At 43.9% G+C, this 23,610-nt stretch overlaps 3 protein-coding genes across 7 annotated transcripts in view; 1 reads left to right on the forward strand and 2 right to left on the reverse strand.

Annotated features, from left to right (window-relative positions):
* Window positions 1-325: 325 nt before the first annotated feature.
* taf4b (TAF4B RNA polymerase II, TATA box binding protein (TBP)-associated factor) lies at window positions 326-12,526 on the reverse strand. 5 transcript variants are annotated; one of them, XM_040030431.1, is made up of 16 exons: window positions 12,448-12,526; window positions 10,968-11,396; window positions 10,696-10,817; window positions 10,498-10,602; window positions 9,946-10,068; window positions 9,437-9,559; window positions 9,126-9,215; window positions 8,792-8,941; window positions 4,849-4,972; window positions 4,453-4,537; window positions 3,949-4,109; window positions 3,719-3,849; window positions 3,299-3,424; window positions 3,073-3,129; window positions 1,626-1,733; window positions 326-717 (listed from the first exon to the last, which is right to left on the reverse strand). In XM_040030431.1, exons 1-16 carry the CDS (start codon window positions 12,497-12,499, stop codon window positions 592-594), a joined length of 2,112 nt encoding a protein of 703 aa, XP_039886365.1. In that variant the 5' UTR covers window positions 12,500-12,526; the 3' UTR covers window positions 326-591. The 5 variants fall into 5 exon arrangements, 4 of the variants coding, with proteins under 4 accessions (XP_039886365.1, XP_039886382.1, XP_039886372.1 ...); XM_040030448.1 differs by lacking the exon at window positions 12,448-12,526 and adding an exon at window positions 12,140-12,424; XM_040030438.1 differs by lacking the exon at window positions 12,448-12,526 and adding an exon at window positions 12,115-12,424.
* Window positions 12,527-14,198: 1,672 nt separating this feature from the next.
* ddx10 (DEAD (Asp-Glu-Ala-Asp) box polypeptide 10) lies at window positions 14,199-18,543 on the reverse strand. Its single transcript, XM_040030399.1, has 2 exons — window positions 17,064-18,543; window positions 14,199-16,463 (listed from the first exon to the last, which is right to left on the reverse strand). Exons 1-2 carry the CDS (start codon window positions 18,411-18,413, stop codon window positions 15,264-15,266), a joined length of 2,550 nt encoding a protein of 849 aa, XP_039886333.1. The 5' UTR covers window positions 18,414-18,543; the 3' UTR covers window positions 14,199-15,263.
* Window positions 18,544-18,561: 18 nt separating this feature from the next.
* The window catches only part of szt2 (SZT2 subunit of KICSTOR complex), a 106,800-nt gene continuing 101,751 nt past the window's right edge, over window positions 18,562-23,610 (forward strand). Inside the window, exons 1-2 of the mRNA XM_040029788.1 lie at window positions 18,562-18,672; window positions 20,413-20,727. Coding sequence (XP_039885722.1) covers window positions 20,704-20,727 — 24 coding nt within the window. The 5' untranslated portion in view covers window positions 18,562-18,672; window positions 20,413-20,703. The remainder of the gene's footprint in view (window positions 18,673-20,412; window positions 20,728-23,610) is intronic.

Consider the following 23,610-nt stretch of genomic DNA (forward strand, 5'->3'; position numbering starts at 1 on the left):
TACAAACTATGAGAAAAATCATGTCATGGTCTCACAACTTGCAGCGAAGAAGAGAAAAAAGTAAGAAGTGAAGAATGTCCTTAATTTCTTTCCTTAATAAGTGCAAGTGAATATTTAGTTGGGCTGCTTCAAGCTACTGACTCTGGGGTCCAGAGTCAGCCTGAGACTCCGATTTATTATTTTTTTGAACCTTCATGACCCTAAAAACTCAGAGGTAAAACTACAGTTTCCTGGTTAAGCAACAAAACTTCCTTTGCACTACAGTCTTCTGTCGCAGAGGAAAGAATCTGCAACTGTAGGTAAGAAACAAAGACACAGTGAGATGTGCAATTTCAACATGTTTTTAATCGTGGAAAAAACCCAACAATCCAGCAGGAAACCACAGTCACTTTACTTTTTCCACACAGCTCACGGACACACAGCTGTGCTCACTTTCACATTTAGTTTTTCCAACAGAACAACAGCAAAACCAAAACTGACTGCGATTCAAATGCAGCTGAACCCGACCGTGACAAAAAGCAAAACAGAATATCACAAAACGAGGACTCCAACAAATTATTTTAGATCAACTGCAGGAAGACAATCAGCTGATCAAAGCATGGCTTTGTAGAGGGTGAGAGAGTGACGCAGAAAGGGTTCCTCCTCCATACACACCAGCAGATCCTTCAGGATCAGCCGGGTCACTCTGTGAACACCTGGTCTGGGCAGCACACACACCTGACACACACAGACACAGTTTCTGTTACCCTCCCTGCATGAACCTGCTGGTTGTGTTGCGACATAAACACATGCTCCTGCTCTTCAGCTCGCTTGGCTGCTACAGATTTAATTTAATCTGATCTCTTAAAACAAAGCAGCCCAGAGGTGATGATCCATCCACCAGCAAGAGGACGGAGAGGACGTCTCCCTCGTTCAGTTTTATGCTCGTAATTATCCTGACATAATAAAAATAATCTCATTGGCAGGTTTTAAAACAGCATCTTTCCTGTTAGGTAGCTAATATGTTGCTTTGCCTTTGTAACAAAGTTTCAAATATTCTCCGCGATCACACTTAAATCAGTCTCATTTCAAACCATGTCTGAAACATTTTAAAATGAAGGGGAAAGGCTTCTTCTGGTTACTGATAACATAACTGATGTGTGATCTGAGCACTAACTCGATATTGAAAAAGAACATCTGTGCAAAGATGGCGCTCTCTCCATCACTACTCCATGCTTCCTGTCAATGTTTGCTGAACTAGCTGAGGTAAAGCCTGTACAGACGTGGAGGAAGGCCTGCAGCAGCGAGAGGAAACAGAGGCGGCACGCAGTGTTTTCCTCTGGGTAATGGAGTTCAAAGGCAGCGGGTAGAGTGTGCAGCTAACAGAGCGTCCCCATCTATAAACCTACAGCCTGAAGCGCTGCGACTTAAACACACAAAGAATTAAAGACTCAATGAGCTAAACTAACAGTCTTATACAGGCTAACTGCAGCAGGTTCTAGATTTGCTGTGTCTTCATCAGCTGAGGAGGGCAGCAGTTTTACAGCAGCAGGTTAAACATTCACAGATATCAAATTAGAAAAGATGTTTCTGAAATGATCCATTCAGACCACAAAAGAATAGAAAACAAAACTTTGTGCACCCACCTGGCTGTCGGCCTGATCCAGGGGTCTCTTCCTGCGAGGGCCAATAGCAGCCAGAGCAGCGAGGTTGGCCTCCCTCTGCTGCAGCTGAGCTTCCTCTATTTGTTGCAACTGAAAAGAGAAGACAACGAATTCGTAAACATTTTTGATGTTTTCACACATATTTTCTGTATGCATACGTGGACACACTGTCATTGTTTTATATATGCAGTATATATAAGCCAGGGTTTAGAGGCTCGATGAGGCAGCTGTAGCTAATCACTGTCCTCCAGGTCGGAAGTGACATGAATTAGATGTGCGATCACTGAAATGGGAAATATATGACAAATTATGGCAAAGATTTGTTAACCAAATCCACACCAACTTTGTTAAGTGCGTGTCACTAAACTCACAATATTCACCAGTGGGAATCCTTTCAGTTTGTACCTGCTCATACTCTTAGTATTTGTGTAGGTACAGACTTGGCAAAGTGCTAGCTTGTGTGCAGTGCAGAGGTTGAGTGTGTGTGTGGGGGTGGGAGGGCATGTAAATGAACAGATTGTGTTGCCGTGGAGAAGCCTCTGGGGGCGTGATGGCTGCGAGCTACACAGCTACAGCTAAACACGCCATGTGTGGCGTTTCCGCCTCCTTAAATAGCCGCAGTGCTACCGCTGCCTTTCATCTTCCTCACACTACTCCATCTCCTGCCAGCCAAAAACATCACACACACCATCGTATTATTAAACGAACAATTAGCATGAAAAGTAGCAGGGACTTACAGAGTTCGACTTCCTGATGCTGAAATGAAGCCAGCGATAAAATACAAACTGCCGTTCCCACAATGACCCAGATTTCCAGCAGAATAGAGAAGCTTATGGCCTGGAACATGAATGACTGTGGGCTGCATCTCTCCTTCACTACAACTGAACAGACTAAATCTTATCAAGGCTTCAGAATTAACAGAGGTGTGGCTACTTCGACTGACACAGGCCTGCTCGAGTCTTCTAGACTTCATCTCCGTGATGATGCACTGCTAGTCTGTGGGACGGGAACAGCAGGTCACCTCGGCCACTCTTACTCCTGTTACTTCGCCTGTCCTTCCCTTTCAGCTGATCTGTATTCAGCCCACATGTAGCATTGTTCAGTTAAGGTTTACAATCCCTCCCTCTGTCAAACAGTCTATGGATGATGCGTACTAACCAGTAGTGTTACCTGACACTCTTCTGATAATTTTAAGTTGCCTTTTATCTGAAAAGAGGTCACGTGTGGCTCAAAAACCAATCAAGCCTTTAAATTTGGACTTATAGTGGCAATGCTCATGTTTTATATACATGTTCTTTCTTCACAGTTCCAACCTGCAGTCAGAACGACAGTTTCTGCCTCCCAGAGTAAACAGAGCTCACAAACACCAACATAAACGGGGGCAGGTGGAAGAATGACTCCTGTGGAGGTTTTAGAGAAGGAAACGCACCTCTTTGGCTTTTTGCTTGAGCTGCTGATACTCTGGATCTTCAGTGTGAGAGCGACTCTGTGATCACAACCAGACATGTAATCCAGGATTTAATGCACAAACTCTTCTCAGTAGTTGTTTTCAAAGACACATTGAATCTAAAAACACTAATCGTGTTAGAGTTGTAAAATTTGCTTTTGAATATCTCGGTTTGATAAGAGTGCAGCCTTATTCTGGCTTCACCTACTCTGGCAAAACGCAGCAATCTCTCCCTCTCCTCCTCATCTCTCTTCTTCTTCTGCAAGGTCTCAATTTCCTCCAGGAAGCGAAGCTGAGAACGAACGTCACTGACTTGCGTGTGCCACGAGTTCTGCTGTTGAAAGACAAATTTAACGCAAAGGGACCACATGTTGCATTAGTTTGCCACAGGTTCACGGTCCTTTGCAGGCCATGTCTCCATATAAAGTATATGATAGTGCTTCAAAATAACATCTTGTTAACAACATCTTAACAAGTGCCAAGCACCAGGAATGCCACAGTAAATTAGATGGACATTGCCTCAGCTGGCTTTTTCAGATGAGCGGCTGATGCGTGTATTAACACCTCGTAGTGTTACTAGATGCATCCCTGCTCGGGTCTTATTCATGCCTCTGTTTTACATCTTTACCTTCAGGGCTGTCTTGCGGTGTTCTGCCATTACAGTGAGTTTCTCCAGCAGCCCACGAAGAAACTCCTGAGTAGCATGAGAAACCAAAGCAACCACATCTGGACCAACATCGGTTACTCCCAGAGCCTGTCCTAACAGAGGGTGCATGACAATATCACATCCTGGGAGTCTCAGAGACTAGTCTGAGGCAGTGTCTGTAATAAACATGTGTCTCAGTGTGGATCCTGTACCTGTGCGAAGGATTCTGCTGAGCACCGGGTGAGCGGACAGGAACAGCTGATCCTGACACGACTGCACCACAGCACCAACCGTGCTGGTCAAGATCTGTGCGTTCTCCTCTCTCAGGTTGACTCCAGCCATGGAGGTGACGTCATTAATATCATCATCTTCTCTGGGACACACACACATTTGTGCTAAGGACGTTTGTGATTAAATGTTGCTGCTGCAGTTAAACTGCTGCTTAATATTCTCTCATCATGCAACATTAGGTAACTGTTGGATCTCAGATGTCACACAACCACCTGCCACAGATGAAGACACGCCCTCTCTGTGACGGCGGATTGTGCATATGAAGGGTGCGAGCTGTGTGAACCAGCACAGCTCCACTTTGAAGGACAAACAGCTGGATGTAGGGCTGCTTTTACACACTTCCTTTCATCCACCCCATAGTGCACTGATTCCAACCACCACAAAATTCCTATTAAAGTCTCAAATGTGTGAACTTTATATCTTACTTGTAAGATCCTGAACTGTCTCTGAATGCAAATTTGGTAGAATTAGGTGGCTCATGAGGGAAGGGCTGCTTTACCGAAAAACCTCCTATAAAACAGCAAAATGCATAAAGAGTGAGAGTGAGAGCACGCCAGGGTCATGCAAGCGTCTCTTGGTGTCATATGGTCTGTACATGTAATTCCACTACACTTTTGAATTTCTAAAGCCTAAAAAACACATTTAGGTCTCCTGAAACATTGTGAGGACACACTGAAGCACCCTGACTGTGTACAATTATTAAAAAAACAAAACAACACCCTCACAATGAAATAAACAACTACAGGAACAAAAATGAGCTGATTGATCAGTTCTGTGTTCACCTCAACGTGGCTCCAAATCTAAATTTTAACAAAGTTTACCTGAGAAGTTTTTTCCCGAGTATCCCACTATGGGCCGAGTGGTGGGTTTCTTAGATATGCAATTTCTGGACTGGACTAATGTCGTCAGGCCAGGTCTCAGAGCCACTCCTCGAGGCTGGAAAACCTGCATTTTAAAAAAGGTCATCATCATAAATCCAACACTATGATCATAAAAATGACTCCAGCTGTAAGTTTCTATGCCATCTAAATATCTCATACACATTTGTATTAATACAATAAAAAAGCCTCTTAATATCTTACTATAATTTCAAACGTCGGACAACAACACCTCTGCTTTTTTGGGTGTTTTTCTTTTGTGTGTTTTTGTATAGTAAGATACAACCTGGTTCTCAATTTTTCTAGTAGAACAAGGACAAGGTGTATTTTCATAGTGAGACCTTAGCCGCCACAGGGAAGATAGAGTGGTGATGCCGAAGTCTTTGCAGGGGAACGTTTACACCCTGCTGTGCAGTGGACACTTGCAAGTTTTGTTTTCAGGGGTTTCCAGGTCCAGTTTATGTCGTTCCATGTGTATTTGTATTGTCCGGTGTTTTCCGGTTAACTTAGCCAAGTCAACAAATCATAGACCCGTCTGACTACAGCAAGGTATGTCGAGCACAATCGGTGGTCTTAGAATCGTCTCCTGGGATGTGAGGGGTGCAGGAAATGCAACCAAAACTAACAAAGTCATGGCGCATTTACAGCAGCTGAAAAGAGATGTGTTTTTTTCTACAAGAGGCGCGTCTCTGCAACAAAGAAGTGAGGCGACTCAAGAGAAACTGGATCGGGATTTATATATCACTCCAAATTTAACGGCAAGGCTAGAGGGACAGCCATACTTGTTCGCAATAATATTCTGTTTGAGCAACATAAAGTTATTGCGGACCCAGATTTGTGTCAGGAAACTTGCAGGGCTCACTTGTGTTACTGGCAGCGTGTACGGGCCGAACTGGGACGATGAATCTTTTATAGCTAAACTTTTCTCTTCACTCCCAAACTTGGAAAACTATCATCTTATTACTGGAGGTGAGTTTAACTTGGTTCAGGACGCTCTGCTGGGTAGATCATCAACTAAGGCCTGTTCCCTGAGTAAATCTGCTGAAACCCCAGAATCTGTCAAAACTCAGCTGTGGATCCATGGCGACATGTGAATCCTACTACTAAGGCATTTTCCTGTTTCTCTCATCCCCACCACACATATACACACAGACTTTTTCTTATCAATATTAGGTTTCTCTGTGAAATTAGCCACTGTGAGTATCGTGCTATCCCCATTTCAGATCACTCACCAGTTTCTTTTGATGCGTTATTAGCGACCCCGTCTCGACCCATTAAACACTGGAGATTCAACTCTAGCCTGTTGATAAGGGATGACTACACAAAATGTTTGAGATCACAGCTCTCACGTTTCCTTGAATTGAATGACTCCACTGAAGTGTCGAGAGGTGTACTATGGGAAACGTCGAAAGCCTACATGAGAGGCCAGCTTATAGCTTTGTTTCAGCTTTCTTACACGGCCAGTTTATTGAATAAGATCAAAGATCTAGATGGCAAATATGCATCAAACCCAGATCCTAACCTCTAAACAGAACGTGTTAAAGTTCAAGCCAGGCTCAATTTAACCACCACTGCAACAGCCATGGTTCAATTAATTAAGACAAAGCAACGCTTTTTTGAATCCGGTGATAAGGCAGGGAAACGTCTGGCTCCGACATAATATCGGACCCAGAGGGAATTAATGAAGTATTTGTTTGTTTCTATTTCGATCTGTACACTTCAAGCTCTCCACCTCTATCAGATGAAACTCTCCAAAATATACATTTTCCAAGAATAGATAGAGATCTGACGAAGGGATTAGGGGGACCAATTACTGTAGCAGAGGTGCAAGAAGCCATTTAATCCTTAATCCTGACGGCTACTCTGCAGAATACTATGAAGCCAATGCTGATCTTATGGCACCATTGTTGAAAGACATGTATAATGAAGCCTTTTCAAAATGTCAATTACCCAAGACTTTGTCCGAAGCTACTATTTGTTTAATCTTGAGAAAAGACAAGGATCCTCTGTTGTGCATCAGTTATGGACCAATTCCTCTTTTAAATATTGATTTTAAAATACTTTCTAAATTCTCGCACTTTGGCTACAACGTGTTCTGCCACAAATCATCTCCTTCGATCAGACAGGTTTCACGGCCGGCAGGCACTCATATGATCATTAAAGACGCCTCTTGAATATTATCCAGACATCGTGCAATTCAGTTCCAGAGGTTGCGGTATCTCATGACTCAGAGAAAGCTTTCGACCGCGTCGAGTGGAGCTTCCTCTACGAGGTGATGGATAGCTTTGGCTTGGGGGCTGACTTTATTCTCTGGGTTAAGTTACTGTTACTTATTATCTGCTGTTACTCATCATCATCAATACTCAGCTCACCACTCCCTTTCTCTCCGACCCTTGTTGGGGAGAATCCAATAGCTAAGGAAACGGTAACTATTTGGCGACAGTTCAGAAAATACTTTGGGCTACGTGGGCCGTCTTTGCTAACACCTTTACTAAAGAATTGCAATTTTGCACTTTCAAACACTGATGCGGCCTTTAGCAGTTGGAAAGATAAAGGACAGGGCTGTTAAGGACTTGTACAGTCAGGACACCTTTCTATCTTTTGCTGACCTGTCGTCTAAATACAACCTGCCTGAGTCCAATTTTTTCGTTATCTTCAGGCTAAAGATTTTGTAAAAAAGCAGTTCCCTCACTTTCCCAATCGGCCTCCAGAAACAAATCTGGATATGATCCTGCAGACGAACCCTCATCAAAACAGACTGATATCAGCCTTGTATAAAACACTAGATGCTTTGGTTCCCAAACCAATTTCTCCTACTAAGCTGAGATGGGAGGAAGAGCTGCCAGAACAGCAGTGGGATTCTGCTTTGAAACTCATTCACTCGTCCTCAATTTGTGCCCGTCATGCTTTGATTCAGTGCAAGGTGGTCTGTAAAGCACATTATACAGACGCAAAATTATCTAAGATCTATCCAACCATTACTGATGCCTGTAGCAGATGCGGACTATCACCTGCCAACCATGTCCACGTGTTCTGGTCTTGTTCTAAACCGAGTGCATTTTGGAGGAATATATTCGACACACTTAGTCAAGCATACGGCCAGACTGTCCCTCCCAACCCACTCTCCGCAATGTTTTATCATCCCCCCCAGTTTACAGTAATCTGGCCCCCTTAAAAAGGCCTTAGCCTTTACCACTTTACTGGCTCGGAGGCTTATTCTGTTGAAGTGGAAGCTTCCCCATGATGTTGGAGGGTATAATGGACATACATTGTTCTGAAATCAAAATCGACTTTGCTGTTGCTAACTCTGCGTGTCATGGCTGAAATCAATAAAACAAAGCTGGAATAATTTCAAATGTCTTACTTCAGGTTGCATCATGTTAAGTTCTTCAGTGTAATCAGGTAATTGGAACACACACACACACACACACACACACACACACACACACACACCTCATTAATGTTAATCCACTTTCACAGCAAAGTGAAAAGCTGTGGGATGCTTAATGTAACATGAGGATGTTCCTAAGACGAAATATTTTTACTGTCAGTCCTGCAAATACGAGACGACCAAAGTCAGGTCCACATTTTAATGCATTTAAAACAGCACGATTCCTCCTCAGTATACCATCTCTGATTTCTGTTTTGACTATATATTCTTGTGCCGACTGCACAGCTGGATTTTTCTTTTTGCATTTCAAGTCAGTGAATTTCACTTTTGTTAAACTGTGAACCTCCATGGATGCTGCAAATACAACCGTGCTGCTCAGCAATGCCTTTAATCACGTCAACATCCATGAATAATATCACAGATCAGACATGGTTTATGTTTGGTACAATTAATGTCAAATCCCCCCCCCCCCCATAAAATATTGCATCTGGTTACCTGCTGCCTGTTCTGGAGGGTTTTTCCTATCTCAGTGTTGGACTGCTTTATGCTGGAGGACGGTGTTGAGGGAGGGGGTGTGGAAGCTGAAGCTTTCTGGATGAATAACTGGGGGTCTGCAGTAAGGCAACGCACCGCAGGAAGACTTTTCTGGTGGCAATGAGGAAACAGAAATGTCATCAGCTAAGTATGTAACAGTCTAGCTATGATCAATGTGATTCACATCCTTTCAGCAAAGTGTAACGCAGTCTACACAAATGCAAAAAGGTTTTTATTTTTAAATCAATCGCAGACATCTGGAGATGAGGAAGCAACAGGCTTTACTTCTCAATACCTTGAGAAAAGGCACCAAGCAGGGTTGTGGAGTCGACTTCAACGTGTCATAGAGCTGCTCCGTAAACGCTTCTGCTTCCAGTTTTCCTTCCTGCAGGCAAAAAAATTCATCAATAAATAAATAAGCCGGTAATTTAATAATGAACTTCATGATAAGAATTAAAAATTACAAATGTGTAGCACAAGAACAACAAGAATACAACAACTTATTAACTCTTACTAACAAGCCTCTTTCAGTCTGCCTAGTAACAATACTTTTTGTAAACAAGGTTAAAAACAACAAGAGAAATAAAGTGTCTTCCAGAGATGTACCAGCAGACTCCTGACCAGCGCTTGGACATTGTTAGCCATGTTCACAGATCTGGAGTCACTGGAGGCCAGCTTGATCAGCGTTACCAAGAAGTTCTTGCACTTCTTCACACTTTCCAGCGTCTCCTGTTGGTGAAATATTTAGTAGTCACATCTCATCTGTTATCATCTACTCCAAAAACTCAATTTGTGGCTGCTTTTTGTCGTGTGTTTTGTGAGAGGATATCCCTCATATGGATTTCTGCACTCCTAACTCAAACTCTGTTCTGACTGGCTGTCCCTGATGAAGTTGGTTTAAAGAGGAAGAACTAAGCGGCTACACCAGTATAAGATTACAAAGATTAGTCTGAACTGGAAACTGTGTGAAAAGATTTCCTCTTTGACAATACAACAAATCCTTGGATTTTATAAACAGTATCAGTAAAAATCTAAATAAAAACTCATTTGATGGTTTCTTGCTGAGCCAGGTCAAGCTGAGTGTGCAGGTGGGAGCTGGGCCTGGTCGCACTCACCTTGCTAAACGTGGGCGCTGATTCCTTTTTAGCGCCTGCTGCCTGAGTGCCAGCATGGCTGCCTCGCTCAGACACCACGTTCACCGTGTGGACAAGAGCTGGTTTGGGGGCAACACCAATGACCTGAACACAAAGTCACCAAAAACTAAAACCAGGAACAGCAAAGAAAAGCACCAGCATCACAGCAGCAGGAGCCTCTCTGGTGTTTGTTGCTCATTATTCTTTTATGTTTCATTGGAGAGCTCTGCTTTTACTCAACTCGGGATCCTATCAAACTGCAACTTTCCAGCATCATTCTGTTTTCATTAGTGTTACTGATTAAAGATGATGTATTGTTATTAACACAAAGTTCAAGCACCGTCACTAAATGACATTTTTTATACTTCAAATGAAAACAAATGTGTCCATCAGTCGTGTAATTATTGCATCAATTTTTTGGATTTTCTTTCTATACCTAAAAGAAGAAACTAACTGTCAGAGGTGCACACAGCCATACACTGCATAACATGCTACCAGTGACTGTGAGCTGCAAACAGACTCCTGTAATTTTACCACAGCAGTCTTCTGGACTGGTGCTGCTTGCTGGAAACTGGAAGTAGGCATCATCTTGATCACTGTTACATTCTCATTCCTTTTACTTTCAGCTGCTGCACACACCTGAACAGCAGACATGCAGCTCACATCACAGGTGCAATCACACATCTGTCATTATTATATAACATGGAAAAGCAGCCGCGCACATGCACCCACCTGCGGTGCAAGTATCCTGGTGGGTTGACCACTGATAAGTCTTTGTCCCTGCTGAGCCTGAACCAAAGCCTGCTGAGATACTAGCATCAGCTGCCCACTCTCACTGCGGATCAGCATCATACCTGCCATAAATGTGGCCCAAACACTACAATAAACTGATGAATTATCCTTGCAGGTGACAGCACATGTCCAACAAGGTTTTGGAATATAATAAAGGAGGATCTGTAATGGGATTACAGTGTAGACTACAGTCAGCGGGTTGTGCAGCTCACCTGGAGGTATCTGGATATTGGCTGGGAGATGTGGGGAGGTGGCCTGTGGCAGTCGAGGAGTGACTGGCTGTGCAGTTGCTGATCTGGGAACAGTTATCAACACCGTCCTTCCTGTGGTTGTAACCTGTTTCACGGAGGCCACCTGGTTCTGAGGCTGTTTCGTTGTCTGTTGGTTACCTGCACTCACTCCTGCATTTGCAACCACCACAACAGGAGGTGAGGTGCGAGGCCCTGACACTGCACAGGTTGAGGGCTGGCCACTCGGGACGACTTTAGGCGGGGCTGAGACAGAGTCACTCTGTGACATGCTCGCAGCTGTGACAGCGACTTGTATCCTGACTTGAACAGAAGCGTCTCCATCCCCGGGTGCTGCCTGGGGATCCAGCCTGTTAGCTTCAGTAACCACGTTGTTTGTGGCCATGACAGCAGCTGAACGAAAGAAGGGTTCAGCTTCAAAGCAGAAGCAAGGTTAAATACAACAAAGGAGTTTTTCAAACGCGCCGTGGTTTGCTAGACTGAATGTCACACTCATGCCAAAGTGTGTCTAACATCTCAACCTGTTAGCAAACGCCGGTCTCGACATGGAGTAGCTGAAGTTTCATGTATTTGCAAACAAATATGAAACCGGCTCATGTTAACCACAGATCTTACCTGAGACACAACCAAAACCCCCCACTGGAAAAACGCAAACAATTAACACGAAAAGAAGGACACCGGAAGTGCGAAAGTATCGTTTATTCCAGGTTTTAGGACGTTTCTGTGAATTTCTATTTCCGCTGGATCTGACCCATGTATGCTTCAGAAAATTAAAACTCCTTAGGCCTGAATCCAAGATCATTGCGGCCACTTTTGGTGAAAGATTTCTGAATCCAATCAAGCGAAACTGGGAGCCAACCGGTGAAAATGGCGGCTGTGGCAAAATGTAATGCTAATATTACAAGACGATTTTATCATTTTCAGCTATAATGAATTCAGGACAGCTACATGTAGAACGGTTTCGTTTTTTAAATGTATGCATGTGTTAAACACCCCTCATCCGGGGGTAAACCCCGTTTCCTGCCGGGCTCACATACAGGCTGCGCTAAAGGTTTAAAGCGGGAAAAGGTTTATTTGGTCCTACACGTTTCCCCATCCAAGTCATGCTTACCTAACAGTGAGACACAAAGCGTTACCTGTGTGCTAAATCTCCCACACACCGAGGTTCAGTCACATAAACCAAAGTGTCCAATTCCATTTCTGAGAGCTGCTGTCCTGCAGCTTTTACATGCATCCTTGTTCCGACACAGCTGAACCAAATGAATGGCTTGTTACCAGGCTTTTGCCAAACTCGGTTTCATGCTAAAGAGGTCATCTAACCATTAGATTAACGCTGTGTTGGAGTAAAGCTGCATCTAAAAGCTGCAGGACAGCAGCTCTCGAGGACGAGCTGGACACCCGTGACATAAACGTTGGAGGAACAAGGCCTGGCGCACGCGCTCACCTGTGGTAGCTTCGAGAACGGTGTGACGTTCACGGGCTGTCCTATGCTGCATTCAAGGGCTGCAGCTAAGATGACCCAGCCCGAACTTTATTTATAAATCACCGCGAGTTATTTCTTATCGATCTATTCTGCATTTCACTTTAAAGGTAAAAGAGATGTACTCTGTGATGTGTTGTATGTGTAACTGTTGGCTAATGTTGATTAAAGAGAACTTCTTGTACTTTTCCTTCGTTTCTGTCATATGTAGATTTAGGGCCCGTGCAGTATTTAGAGCACTTGCCCTCTTTCTCCATAAAAGAAACAGGGGAAACAGTTAGGGGTCGATCTTCTAAATTTTATCCCCAAAATATGATTTTAAAGTATTTCTTCATAAACCCACTGGATCTTTTCTGGAAGCTACCTTTACCTTACAGTATAAAGTGCATCAATGCAACTAAAGTTGTGATTTGGCAGTATTTGAATAAAATGTAAATGTATTCAGCAGACCTCAGAGATCTAGATGTTATGTATGGTTGTAGTAACTCACTGATGTCATTGGGTGAGAACATGGATTGTCATTTTCAAAGGTGATAGTTTCAGGTTAACAAAGAAATAAAATTAATCCACAAATTTGTTCAGAAACTTCAACACATAGCAACCCTTCTGAAAGCAGCTGGCTTCCTTTTGTCCTCAGGTGTGTGTTTGGAAAGGTCCGAGACTGGGGGTAACAAGACCTTGATTATACTTCCCTAACCTTTCCCTTCAGTTTGCTCCAGGAGCTCCTTTTACTTTCACACATGGTAACGAGAAGACAAGTAGGTGAATATTGCTAATGTCTAAATTAACATCCACTCACAGTAAACTAAAGACATTTAGGTCTATAAGATAAATATAAGTTGTTAACAGTTCTGATTAAGGTTTTATTTCCAACACTGGCCCGTCCTCCTCTGTTCCTTCATTATAAACTGTCACCTAAATATTACTCTGTAAACTCAGTAAAGGCTCCTTAAACATTTAGCGTACAACATTAATCACTCAAACTGTTAAAAATATAGGTTAAGCATCATAAATATAATTAAAATCACCCCCAGCTGCAACATTAAAGACTCAATTATGATTAAATATGACATATATGATTCTCCATAATGAGTACATATGAGTTAAATACATTGTCAAGTGTTTAAACATGTAGAAATTCAGATGTTATTTTAGAGCAGTCAAACTAAATTATTGCACGTTGATAGAATAAAATGACGATTGCTTCATATTTGAATAAGAATCTCAAAGGATTTTTGAGTCTATCGCATGAATTGCTTTGTACGGGGAAATGTAGTGGAACAAAGCTAATTTGTTTTAAATCTACATTTGCACTTTTCCAATTAAGTCTCTTTTGTTCTTGCTCTGCATCACCCGGCCTCATTCACAACACATAACAGCCCAAACACGTGCATAACCAAGGAGCTGCCGATCACTGAGATGAGCAGCTACTGGGTCACTTTAGCTCCACCTGCTGGACACATGTTGGACATGCAGGGTGTAGCGTTGCATCTGTGGAGCAAAATAAGTGGGAAATCTCAATGTAAATCAATCTGACTGTAATCCTGACATTCTTCATTTTTCACAGAAGTACATGTTTGTGAAAAACAGGCACACACCGAGAGAAGCACTTCAGCTGACTTTAGAGCAGGTTAATCCAGGTCACTAGAATTTACTTGAAATTCCTGGAAATTTACCCTTAAAGTCCTTAAAGTTCAAACCAATGACAAGAAAACTTCAATGATTACAAATATTTTAATAGCATAACTCAATAATCAGACAAGTCAAAGTTGTGACTCTCAGACATGAAATTATATTCATGGATCAAGAAGAAGAAGAAGAGGCCACGATTCCAGGGGTGAGCCAGGGAGCCACAGGGAACATCGGTGCATTAACTAAGCTGTTTAGTCCTTTTGGAGAAACACAGCTCCCCATGGATGCCAACCAGGCACCGCTTGTCCTCATCAGCAGCTCTGGCATCGTGGAGCTAACCTGTTCACATTTAACAGTGGACAGTGATTGAAAATGATCACCCCTCAGATACTAATGTGGGCATATTTTCCACATCAGTGCCATCAGAAACAACTTCCTGTTTGGTTTTCAGTTGAAAAGTCACCGACTACCTTCCAGAAACGGTTTTATCCCACTATGAGTGCAATAACACAATGACCTAGTCTTAACCTCAGCAGCCTAATGGCCATTTTAGCCACTTGGGGAAAAGTAGAACTGATTTCAAATCCACAACAGTTTAAACATAATACATGTAAAATAAAGATGCACTCATTGTCCCTCTGCAGGACCTTCAGTAATGCTGCTGTCTCAAGCTTTATTGAGACTGACCAACCCCGAGCTTGTGTTTAAAGCACTGAAAGTCTGCATTACAAACTGGAATTGACTGTTTTACAGGGAAAGTTACACATTAATGGCACACCGCCATCTTTCTTCTGTTTTGAACAGCTGGGTCACAACTTCTGCTCAAAGTGAGCTTTTATTTTTTGCTAATGTGCTCGAACATGACTGACTGGTGCTGTGTTCACTCTAGGAGCATGTTTGGCTCGTCTCTTTGCTATGACTCTGTTCTTGTGTAAGCCAATCAGGACGGGGCAACATTTAGCAGTGTTTCTTTCACACCCAATGGGATCAGTCCTGATAACGTTTGATGGCAGTTTCTGATTCGAAGCCTCTGGACTGAACAGTCACCTGCACGTTTGCACTGCAGAGTGAAACACTGGTCAGATTGAAGCTGCTGCAACAGCTTGAGTACTCCTCATTAGAACCGTTCTGCTCTCTTTGGGTCACCTCTACCTTCGCCCACCCAGCAACTGTAAGACTAACTCCTCATCCTCTGCCAAAGAGAGACCAGTGTCCAGAGCTGTGTGCTCATCATCTTCATCGCTCACTTTCCTCCTCTTTCCTGCTGTATGCTTCTCATCCTCCTCTTCGCTGTCCTCCTCCTCTTCTTCTTCACTGCTGTGCTGCCGTTTAGACGACCCCATTTCCATCTCGTCCTCCTCATCCTCTGACGACGAAGAAGACGACGAGTGCACTTTGTCGGGATCTGGCAGGGCACTGGGGTCAAACTCGTCTTCGCTGTCATTGGCCAGGTAGGCCACGACCTCGTCCTCCTCGTCCTGGTCCCGCTTGCTTGCCTCCTTCCTGGCAGCCCTCTCCTTCAGCCGCTTCTCTCGGTGTTTGGCTTTCACCTTGCGGCTGTACTCCTGCTTATCAAACTCTTGATCTTCCCGCTTCAGCCTCTCCCGAGCCTTTTCCACATTGATTCCCGAAACGTCCTCCTCTTCTTCCTCCCCCTCATCCTCAGCAGTCACTGCTTGCTGGACTGGTGGCCAAAGCTGCACAGCCTCACCTTCTTCATTGAAAGTCACTTTGGTGTTTACCTGAAACTTTCTCTTGAGGATCTTTTTAGCTTCTTTGTACTTTGTCTCTTTCTCAGTTTTCTTTTCTGGGTCATTTTCAGGATCCTCTGGACTCTGCTGATCCTCCGTCAGATTAAAGACATCCTTTCGTTTGACTGTCAGCAGGTCCAAGTCTCGTAGATCATCATCGTCATCAGCGTCACCTGCACTCACGGTTAATGTCTTGGACGTATCCAAACCTCCTTCATCACCACCGTCCTCATCCTCACTGGACTCGTCTGACTCCGAGTTTTGCTGCTCCTCACGAGAAACCTCTCCTTTCAGCTGGGCCTTAAATCTCCTCAGCTCTTCTTCTTCCTCAGACTCCTCCTCCTGCACTTCTTTCTCTACTTTCTGTGCCTGAGCTTTACTTAGGAACCGAACCCTTGGGGCCACAGCGAGGCCGAGGGACAAAGCGAACTCGTGAAGCTTGATCTTAAAGGCATCAAACACCTCTTTGTTCTTCATGAGGTACACCGAGCGCAGGTAGGAAACAAAACACCTCTGGGCTCGCTCCTTCTGCTCCTTCTCCTGAGCGAGGAAGGCCTCCAGCTTCTGCTGCACGTTCTGCAGTTTGTCTGGGTTCACCTGGAAGTAGCCAAACAATTAAGTTAATCAGATCTTATGTAATGTTTTGTGACTACACTTAAATCTGCCTGTTTGAAACCACATATAAATATATATTAAATAAATGAACTATAATAAATATATTCTGAGGAGGTTTCTAAGACTAGTACAGCTCTGGGTGACGAGATGTGTGGACATAAAGGTTTTTTATTATTATTTTGCAATATCTGAAATATAAGTACCACATTAAGCTGTATCAGCAGTATTGGGTTTAGCATAATCATATTATATCTGCCTGTACTTGTTCCTAAATTTGAGTTGCTGTCACCACCGTGAGTCTTTTCACCAACTTTTCTGTCAGATTTGTAGTGATACTTAAAAAGTTATTTGACGTGTGCACACCTCGTTAGGACGGCAGTTTGTGCAGATATTAACAGTGTTATACTAACGCGTAATTCCTGGGGAGTAATGCAAAGTACTGTACCGAGGGTTTGAAATATCTCCTTCTAAATGGAGTAAAAACATCAAAGTTATTTTTTTACTTTTTTACATAAACCTACTGAACAGTGTGTGTGTGTGTGTCTGTGTGTGTTGGGGTGTAATGGGTAGATGATGTCTCACTTGTATCTTGTTGATGGGAACTTTCTTCTCCTCCAGCTGCTTCACCATGCCTTTCTCCTCCGAGGGCAGCAGCAGCAGCAGGGCCTCTCCACCCTCCTTGTACCTGGCCGTCCGGCCCACCCTGTGGATGTATGTGTCGGCGTCCTCTGGACAGTCAAACTGCAGCACCCAGTGGACGGCAGGGAAGTCCAGGCCTCTGGCAGCTATGTCGGTGGCAAAAAGCACAGCGTTTTGCTTCTTGAGGAAGTCGTTGTACACCTCCACCCTCTTCATTTGCTGCTGTTTTCCATGCAGCGCCAGGATGGGCATGCCTGGCCGGAGACGGCAGAAAGCTCGGAACAGGTACTGCACCTCCTTGCAGCAGGCGAAGAAGACTATGATCTTCTTCTTTAGGTGGCTCCTAATGAATGAGTAGAGCATGTTGACCTTCTGGTGGAGCTCACACACGATGTAGTTCTGCTCCAGCGTGGCTGGCGTGCTGAACTTGGCTTTTTCGTGCACCCACACATACTCCGGATCTTTGAGACTGAGCCGGCCCAGGTCTTTGACTGATTTGGTTTGCGTGGCAGAAAACAGCAGAGTCTGCCGGGACTTGGGGAGATTCTCCACGATGGCATTGAGCGTATCTGCAAAGCCCATGTCCAGAATGCGGTCTGCCTCATCCAGGACCAGCATGTGGAGGTCGGACGCGTGGAAGGTGGCTGTTTCATCCATGTGCTGGAGGAGTCGGCCCGGGGTGCAGATGACAATGTTGGTACGGTGAATCCTCTCACACTCGCTTTTCAGGTCTTTTCCGCCGATGATGAGCCCTGCAGAAAACTCGTGGTTCCTGCCCACCTTGCGCAGGACTTCAAAGGTCTGGTAGGCGAGCTCTCGGGTGGGAGAGATGATGAGAGCACCGAGGCCGTCCATGGAGCTCCATTGCTGGCGGTAGAGACACTCCAGGACCGGTATGAGAAAGGCTAAAGTCTTACCGGAGCCAGTTTTAGCCGCACCGAGAACATCTTTCCCCTGCAGAGCGAAGCCGATGGTCTGCCGCTGGATCTCCGTAGGCTGCCGATACTGAGCCTCCTGCAGGCCCAGCAAGGTCTTCTTAGAAATGGGGAAGTCGGAGAACTTGACAACCTCCTTGAGGTTGATTTCTCCATACCTGCTCACCAGCTTATCGATGTACTCTCGTTCTACCTGCCACTCGGGCTTCTTCTTCTGCGCCCTCTCTTGCTTCACTCGTGCTTTGGTCCGGTTGTACTTTTTCTTCCATTTCTCGAAGTTTCTGACGGGGTCGACGCTCGCTTTCATCTTTTGGGGTTTCGGTTTTTTCCCAACAGGATTTGGGGCTTTTTTCTCCATGACTAAAGACGAGAATCGCAGCAAGATCGAGTCAAAAACACACACGCTGGACTCTAGATAAACAGCATGGAGAAGCCTGCTCGCCGTCGCGTGTTGAATGACGTAGTCATCCCGCGACTCAAATCTTTAACGTGGGGAAGCTTTGCCCTGAACTTCATTTGACAGGCAGAACCGCAATATATTTATTAAGTATTTAAATGTATTCGCAGCGCCGTGTAAAGAAAACGGGAGGATAACAAAGACAGAAGTGGGTGTAACGGTCAGTGTTTTGCATAATTCCGTAGTGTTGAATATTTTTACCGTCAAAGGTGGCAGCTGCCTTGGCCAGCTTCAGCCATTCTTCAGAAAACGTGTAAAAACAACAGTTGTGGTTGTCATTCTCACAGAGGACTCACGTATTCACATCCAAATTAAACCACGATGTTGAGTTGTGTAAATCTCATTTCGCTGCTTCTTTTGAATCGTCTTTCACTTTAGGGGTTTAGGAGGTGGAAACATACGTTCTCCTTATTATTTAACATCCTCGACACCAATTTCCTTCAGAATATAATTCAACTTTTTGGGTTAACATATATTTCAGTGATTTGACTGCTGCAAATCAAAATTCCCACTATATGTTTAGAAAATCCCCTAACCTTCGCATTTAACCAGGTCCTCACCTTTCGCTATAGAAATATTGTTTGTTGCACAACACATGGAGTTTGCGTGTTTTCCACATATTTTCCTAGGTCCTCCCACATATGCGTGATTGACCCTATAGGCTTGAATGGTAGTATATCTCTATGTTTAAGACCCATGACAGTTGGCAGCCTTTCCAGGGTTTACCTTCTCTCTCACTCTATGATATCTTGTTACCCTTCAGCCCAGCTACCCTGAACTGGAGAAGTGGAAGAAAATGGATGGACAGAAAGATAGCCCAATTTAAAATCAAAATGTTTAATAAAGCAGGGTATGGTGTAGGGTAGGTCTGCCTTGGGACCGTAGTTGCTGTTGTATGGGTGTGCAGTGGTTCTTGGTGTCACAATTACATGAACTTATTATGTCAGTGTTTGTGTCACTGAAGTAGCATCAAAACTCTGAGTCTTCACAACAGGACCTCATCTGAGTGCATCACAGTGACTCTGTGGTTTAGCCCTGTGGCAGACTGGCAACCTGTACAGGGTGTGTTCTGCCACTTGCCCTGTGGGATCTGGGATAATGTTCAATGTTCACGGCTAGAGTGGAAAAAACAACTCAAAGAGTGCGAGAAGCAGAAAATATTGTCTTCATCATTTGTTTTCAACAGACATGATATACAACAGACCTAACGAGCACTAAGTCTGCTTCTCTATTCACATTTCAAAAACTCCTTCAAAAACTTTTTTGCGTATAAGTATCAACTGCTTTTTATTCAGCTTTCACAGCCATCTTACCTCCAATTATTCATAAAGAGCGTGCCACAGGCAAAATATGGCAGCAGTAACAGTTCCGCTATAATTTCTTTATTAAAATCATGAAAATCAATTCTGTAATGCAAAACTGTGTCAGAGAAAATCTAAGAATGATGTTATTGCTGGAGATAGTCCTCGTTTATAAAGTTTGTAAAATGCCCCATTAGTGCTGTGCCATACTGCAGATTTTATTTGGTATCACTCCGATACCAAGTAAAACCAGGGCCAGTATTGCTGATACCAGTACAGATAGTGGTACTTTGAACTTATAAAGGCAGCTCGTGTTGTGGAGAACAGTTTGTGAGCTTTTTATGTATTTTCAAACTTCTATGAAGACCTGCAATGTAAATGTGCCTGTCTTTAAAGGACTTTGTGTTTGTAGCCTGTAGCACATTTATAAGACAGAAGTCTTATAAATGTGCTACAGGCTACAAACAGCATAGACCTGAGAGTCAAAAAAACATCATATGTCATCGTGCATGTTTGATGTTTATTTTTTTAATTTCTAAAAAATAATTCATTTAACACATGTAAATATTTATATGTATAAATCTTATCACTCTTTCTAGTATTGATCCGATACCAACACCAGCATCGACACTATCGTTTCGACCCGGTCACCTGTAGGTCCCGCTACAGCCCAGCAGGTGGCGGTAAGACCGCAGAGTTTGGACGTCAACTGCGCGAAAACAAGAAGACGAAGAAGAACATGTCGACGCTGGTACCGCTCTACGAGCACCTGATCAGAAGAGAAGACAGATGATAAACAAGTACTAATACAGACCACTTTGCACAACACAGAGTGGATATCCGTCGGCCGAGCCTCGCCGACACCCTGCAGCTCTTATGCTAAACACGGCATGGCAGAGAGACCGGACAATGAGGTAACAGTCAGGGTAGCACTGGTTAGTAAAACATGGCACATTTTAACTTCGTGCTCTTAACACCCAGAAGTCGTTAAAGTCCCTTTTAAAGTGAAGCATGAATTTAAATAATCCACAACAGAGAGGCAGAGCTGTTACGTGACGTCTGCAGACGAGGAGAAACTTGTGATAGCTGCACAGCTACACGACTACAGGAAGCTAGCAGCAACTGACAAACTGGCAGTAAACACGAGTCACATTAGTCAGAAGGTTTAAGTTAATTTTGCTGAGTTTCTGGCCTGTTAGCAACTCGGCGATACGTGCCTGCAGATTACACATCCAAATAAAACTTTCCTTCAGCATTAAGATAGGCAAAAGGGTTAACGCTCCGCGTGTGTTCGTTAGGAAACAGAGCTAAAAACATTTAGCCCACATTATGTATTTACAATAAATACAAATGCAGTTTTATGAAGTGAAATTTTAACATGAAAGTCCAGTATCTCAAAATACCAGCTAGCTAAAAGGAAGATTGACTATTAAATGTTACTTAAAGGCAAGCTGTACATTTGTACTGTTGGACTCTGCAGGAGGAAAGGTGGAGAAGAGAGTACAGGCAGAGTGCAGCGGGTGGGGACGAGTGTCACGGGTGATTTTTGACAGATTGATAGTAGCAGGAGATAAAGGGAAGTTTCATAAGATGTTAGTTAGACCTGCTATTATGCATAGCACTGACAGACGTGAGGCCGACCTGGAGGTGGCAGAGCTGAAGATGCTACTGAAGATTTTTGTTGGGAGCGACCAGAATCAGAAAGGGTTTTATTGCCAAATGTTGAGCGGGTTTACAACATTAGGAAATTGCTGCGGTGCTTCAGTGCAAACATACTGTTATAAATTAAGCTTAAATAGACATGAAAATAAAAATGAGAATAAGAATTAAAAGTGCTAAGTAGATAGATATATACATGATATATACATGAGTGCAGGTGGTGATCAGTGCCAAACATGGACTAATGCAGTGAACACAGCGTAGGGTCATGAGTTAGTGGTGGGAACAGTCGTACGGTTATTGTTCATGAGTCCAACAGCAGAGGGGAAGAAACTGTTCTTATGGCGAGAGGTTCTGGTGCGAATGGACCGGAGCCTCCTGCCTGAGGGGAGCAGGTCAAACAGACTGTGTCCAGGGTGAGAAGGGTCAGCTGAGATCCAAGCTGCACGCCCCAGTGTCCTGGAGGTGTACAGGTCCTGCAGAGATGGGAGTCTGCAGCCAATCACCTTCTCAGCAGAGCGCACAACACGCTGCAGTCTCTGTTTGTCCCTGATAGTGGCTCCAGCGTACCACACAGTGATGGAGGAGGTGAGGATGGACTCGATGATTGCAGTGTAGAACTGCATCATCGTCCGTGTTGGCAGGTTGAATTTCTTCAGCTGCCTCAGGAAGTACATCCTCTGCTGGGCTTTCTTGATGACGGAGGTGATGGTGGGCTCCCACTTCAGGTCCTGGGTGATGGTGGTACCCAGGAAGCGGAATGAGTCCACAGAGGTGATGGGGGTGTCAGTCAGGATGATTGGGGGGAGTGGGGCTGTGTGCTTCCTGAAGTCCACAATAATCTCCACTGTCTTCTGGGCATTCAGCACCAGGTTGTTGTGGCTGCACCAGGACACCAGACGTTCAACCTCCCTCCTGTAGGCAGACTCGTCCCCGTCCGAGATGAGCCCAATAACGGTGGTGTCATCTGCAAACTTGATTAGCTTGACAGACTGGTGGGTGGAGGTGCAGCAGTTGGTGTACAGGGAGAAGAGCAGAGGAGAAAGAACACAGCCCTGAGGGGAGCCGGTGCTGATGGTCCGGGAGTCCGAGACATTCTTTCCCAGCCTCACATGCTGCTTCCTGTCCGTCAGGAAGTCAGTGATCCACCGGCAGATGGGATCAGGCACATTCATCTGGGAAAGCTTGCCTCGGAGATGGTGACACAGAATGGACACAGGGACATGCTGAGTGGTTTGGAGTAAAGTTAATGAGGCAGAGCTGAGATGGTGCAGAGGAGGGAGAGTGCATGTGGAAGGATGTTGAAGATGGAGCTGCCAGGCAGGAGGAAAACCACAGAGATGATTCATTGACGTAGTGAAGGAGGATATGCAGAGGACTGGTGTGACTGAAGACGATGCTGTTGAATTATAATTGCTTCTTATTTTATTTGTATATAAGTAATGTGGAAGCTACAGCTAATGTTAATCAATATACTGCTGAGTGTTGTAATCTATAACTATGTGTAATGATGCACAAATATGTAGGCTATCATTGGTTGTCTCAGATATGGACCCTGCTGACTGCCAGTCAGCAAAAAACTCTGGCCTATGTTTAGCTGTTACATCAGTTTAGTATTGGCAAAATGTTGAATTGTGGTGTAATAAAAACCTGAAGCAGAACAAAAGAACATCAGCACAAAACGTGGTATCAGCCAGATGGTGTTTTAAACAAAGGTAATGATTTCAAACTCGGTGAAGCTTTTATTTGGATCATTTAAATGATAATAGTAAAGATTTTACGGTACATTGAAGCACAACAAAACTGATGACAATGATGCACAACAGCCAATAAAGCAAATAGGAAAAATGACATATCAAATTAAATGGAAAATTAAAATATAGTTATTAATAATTAAAAATGAGAGTCGGTGCTGTTCACAGAATCACACCTGTTAACAGTTAAAGCTAAAACGGAAAAGGTGAGTTTTTAGTTTCGATTTGAAATCTGTTGCTCTGGAGTTTCTGCACTGGGACCTCTGAAACATGGAGTGAAAGTTGTGACCCTACTGCTCTCCTGAACTGTGATATTGGTAAATACTTTCATATTACGTTTATAGCCACTCTTGCTAGTTTATATAGAATAGATCACATAGATCT

This window comes from Simochromis diagramma, unplaced genomic scaffold (assembly GCF_900408965.1).
Source record: "Simochromis diagramma unplaced genomic scaffold, fSimDia1.1 OVJJ01000334.1, whole genome shotgun sequence".
NCBI classification, from domain to species: Eukaryota; Metazoa; Chordata; class Actinopteri; order Cichliformes; family Cichlidae; genus Simochromis; species Simochromis diagramma.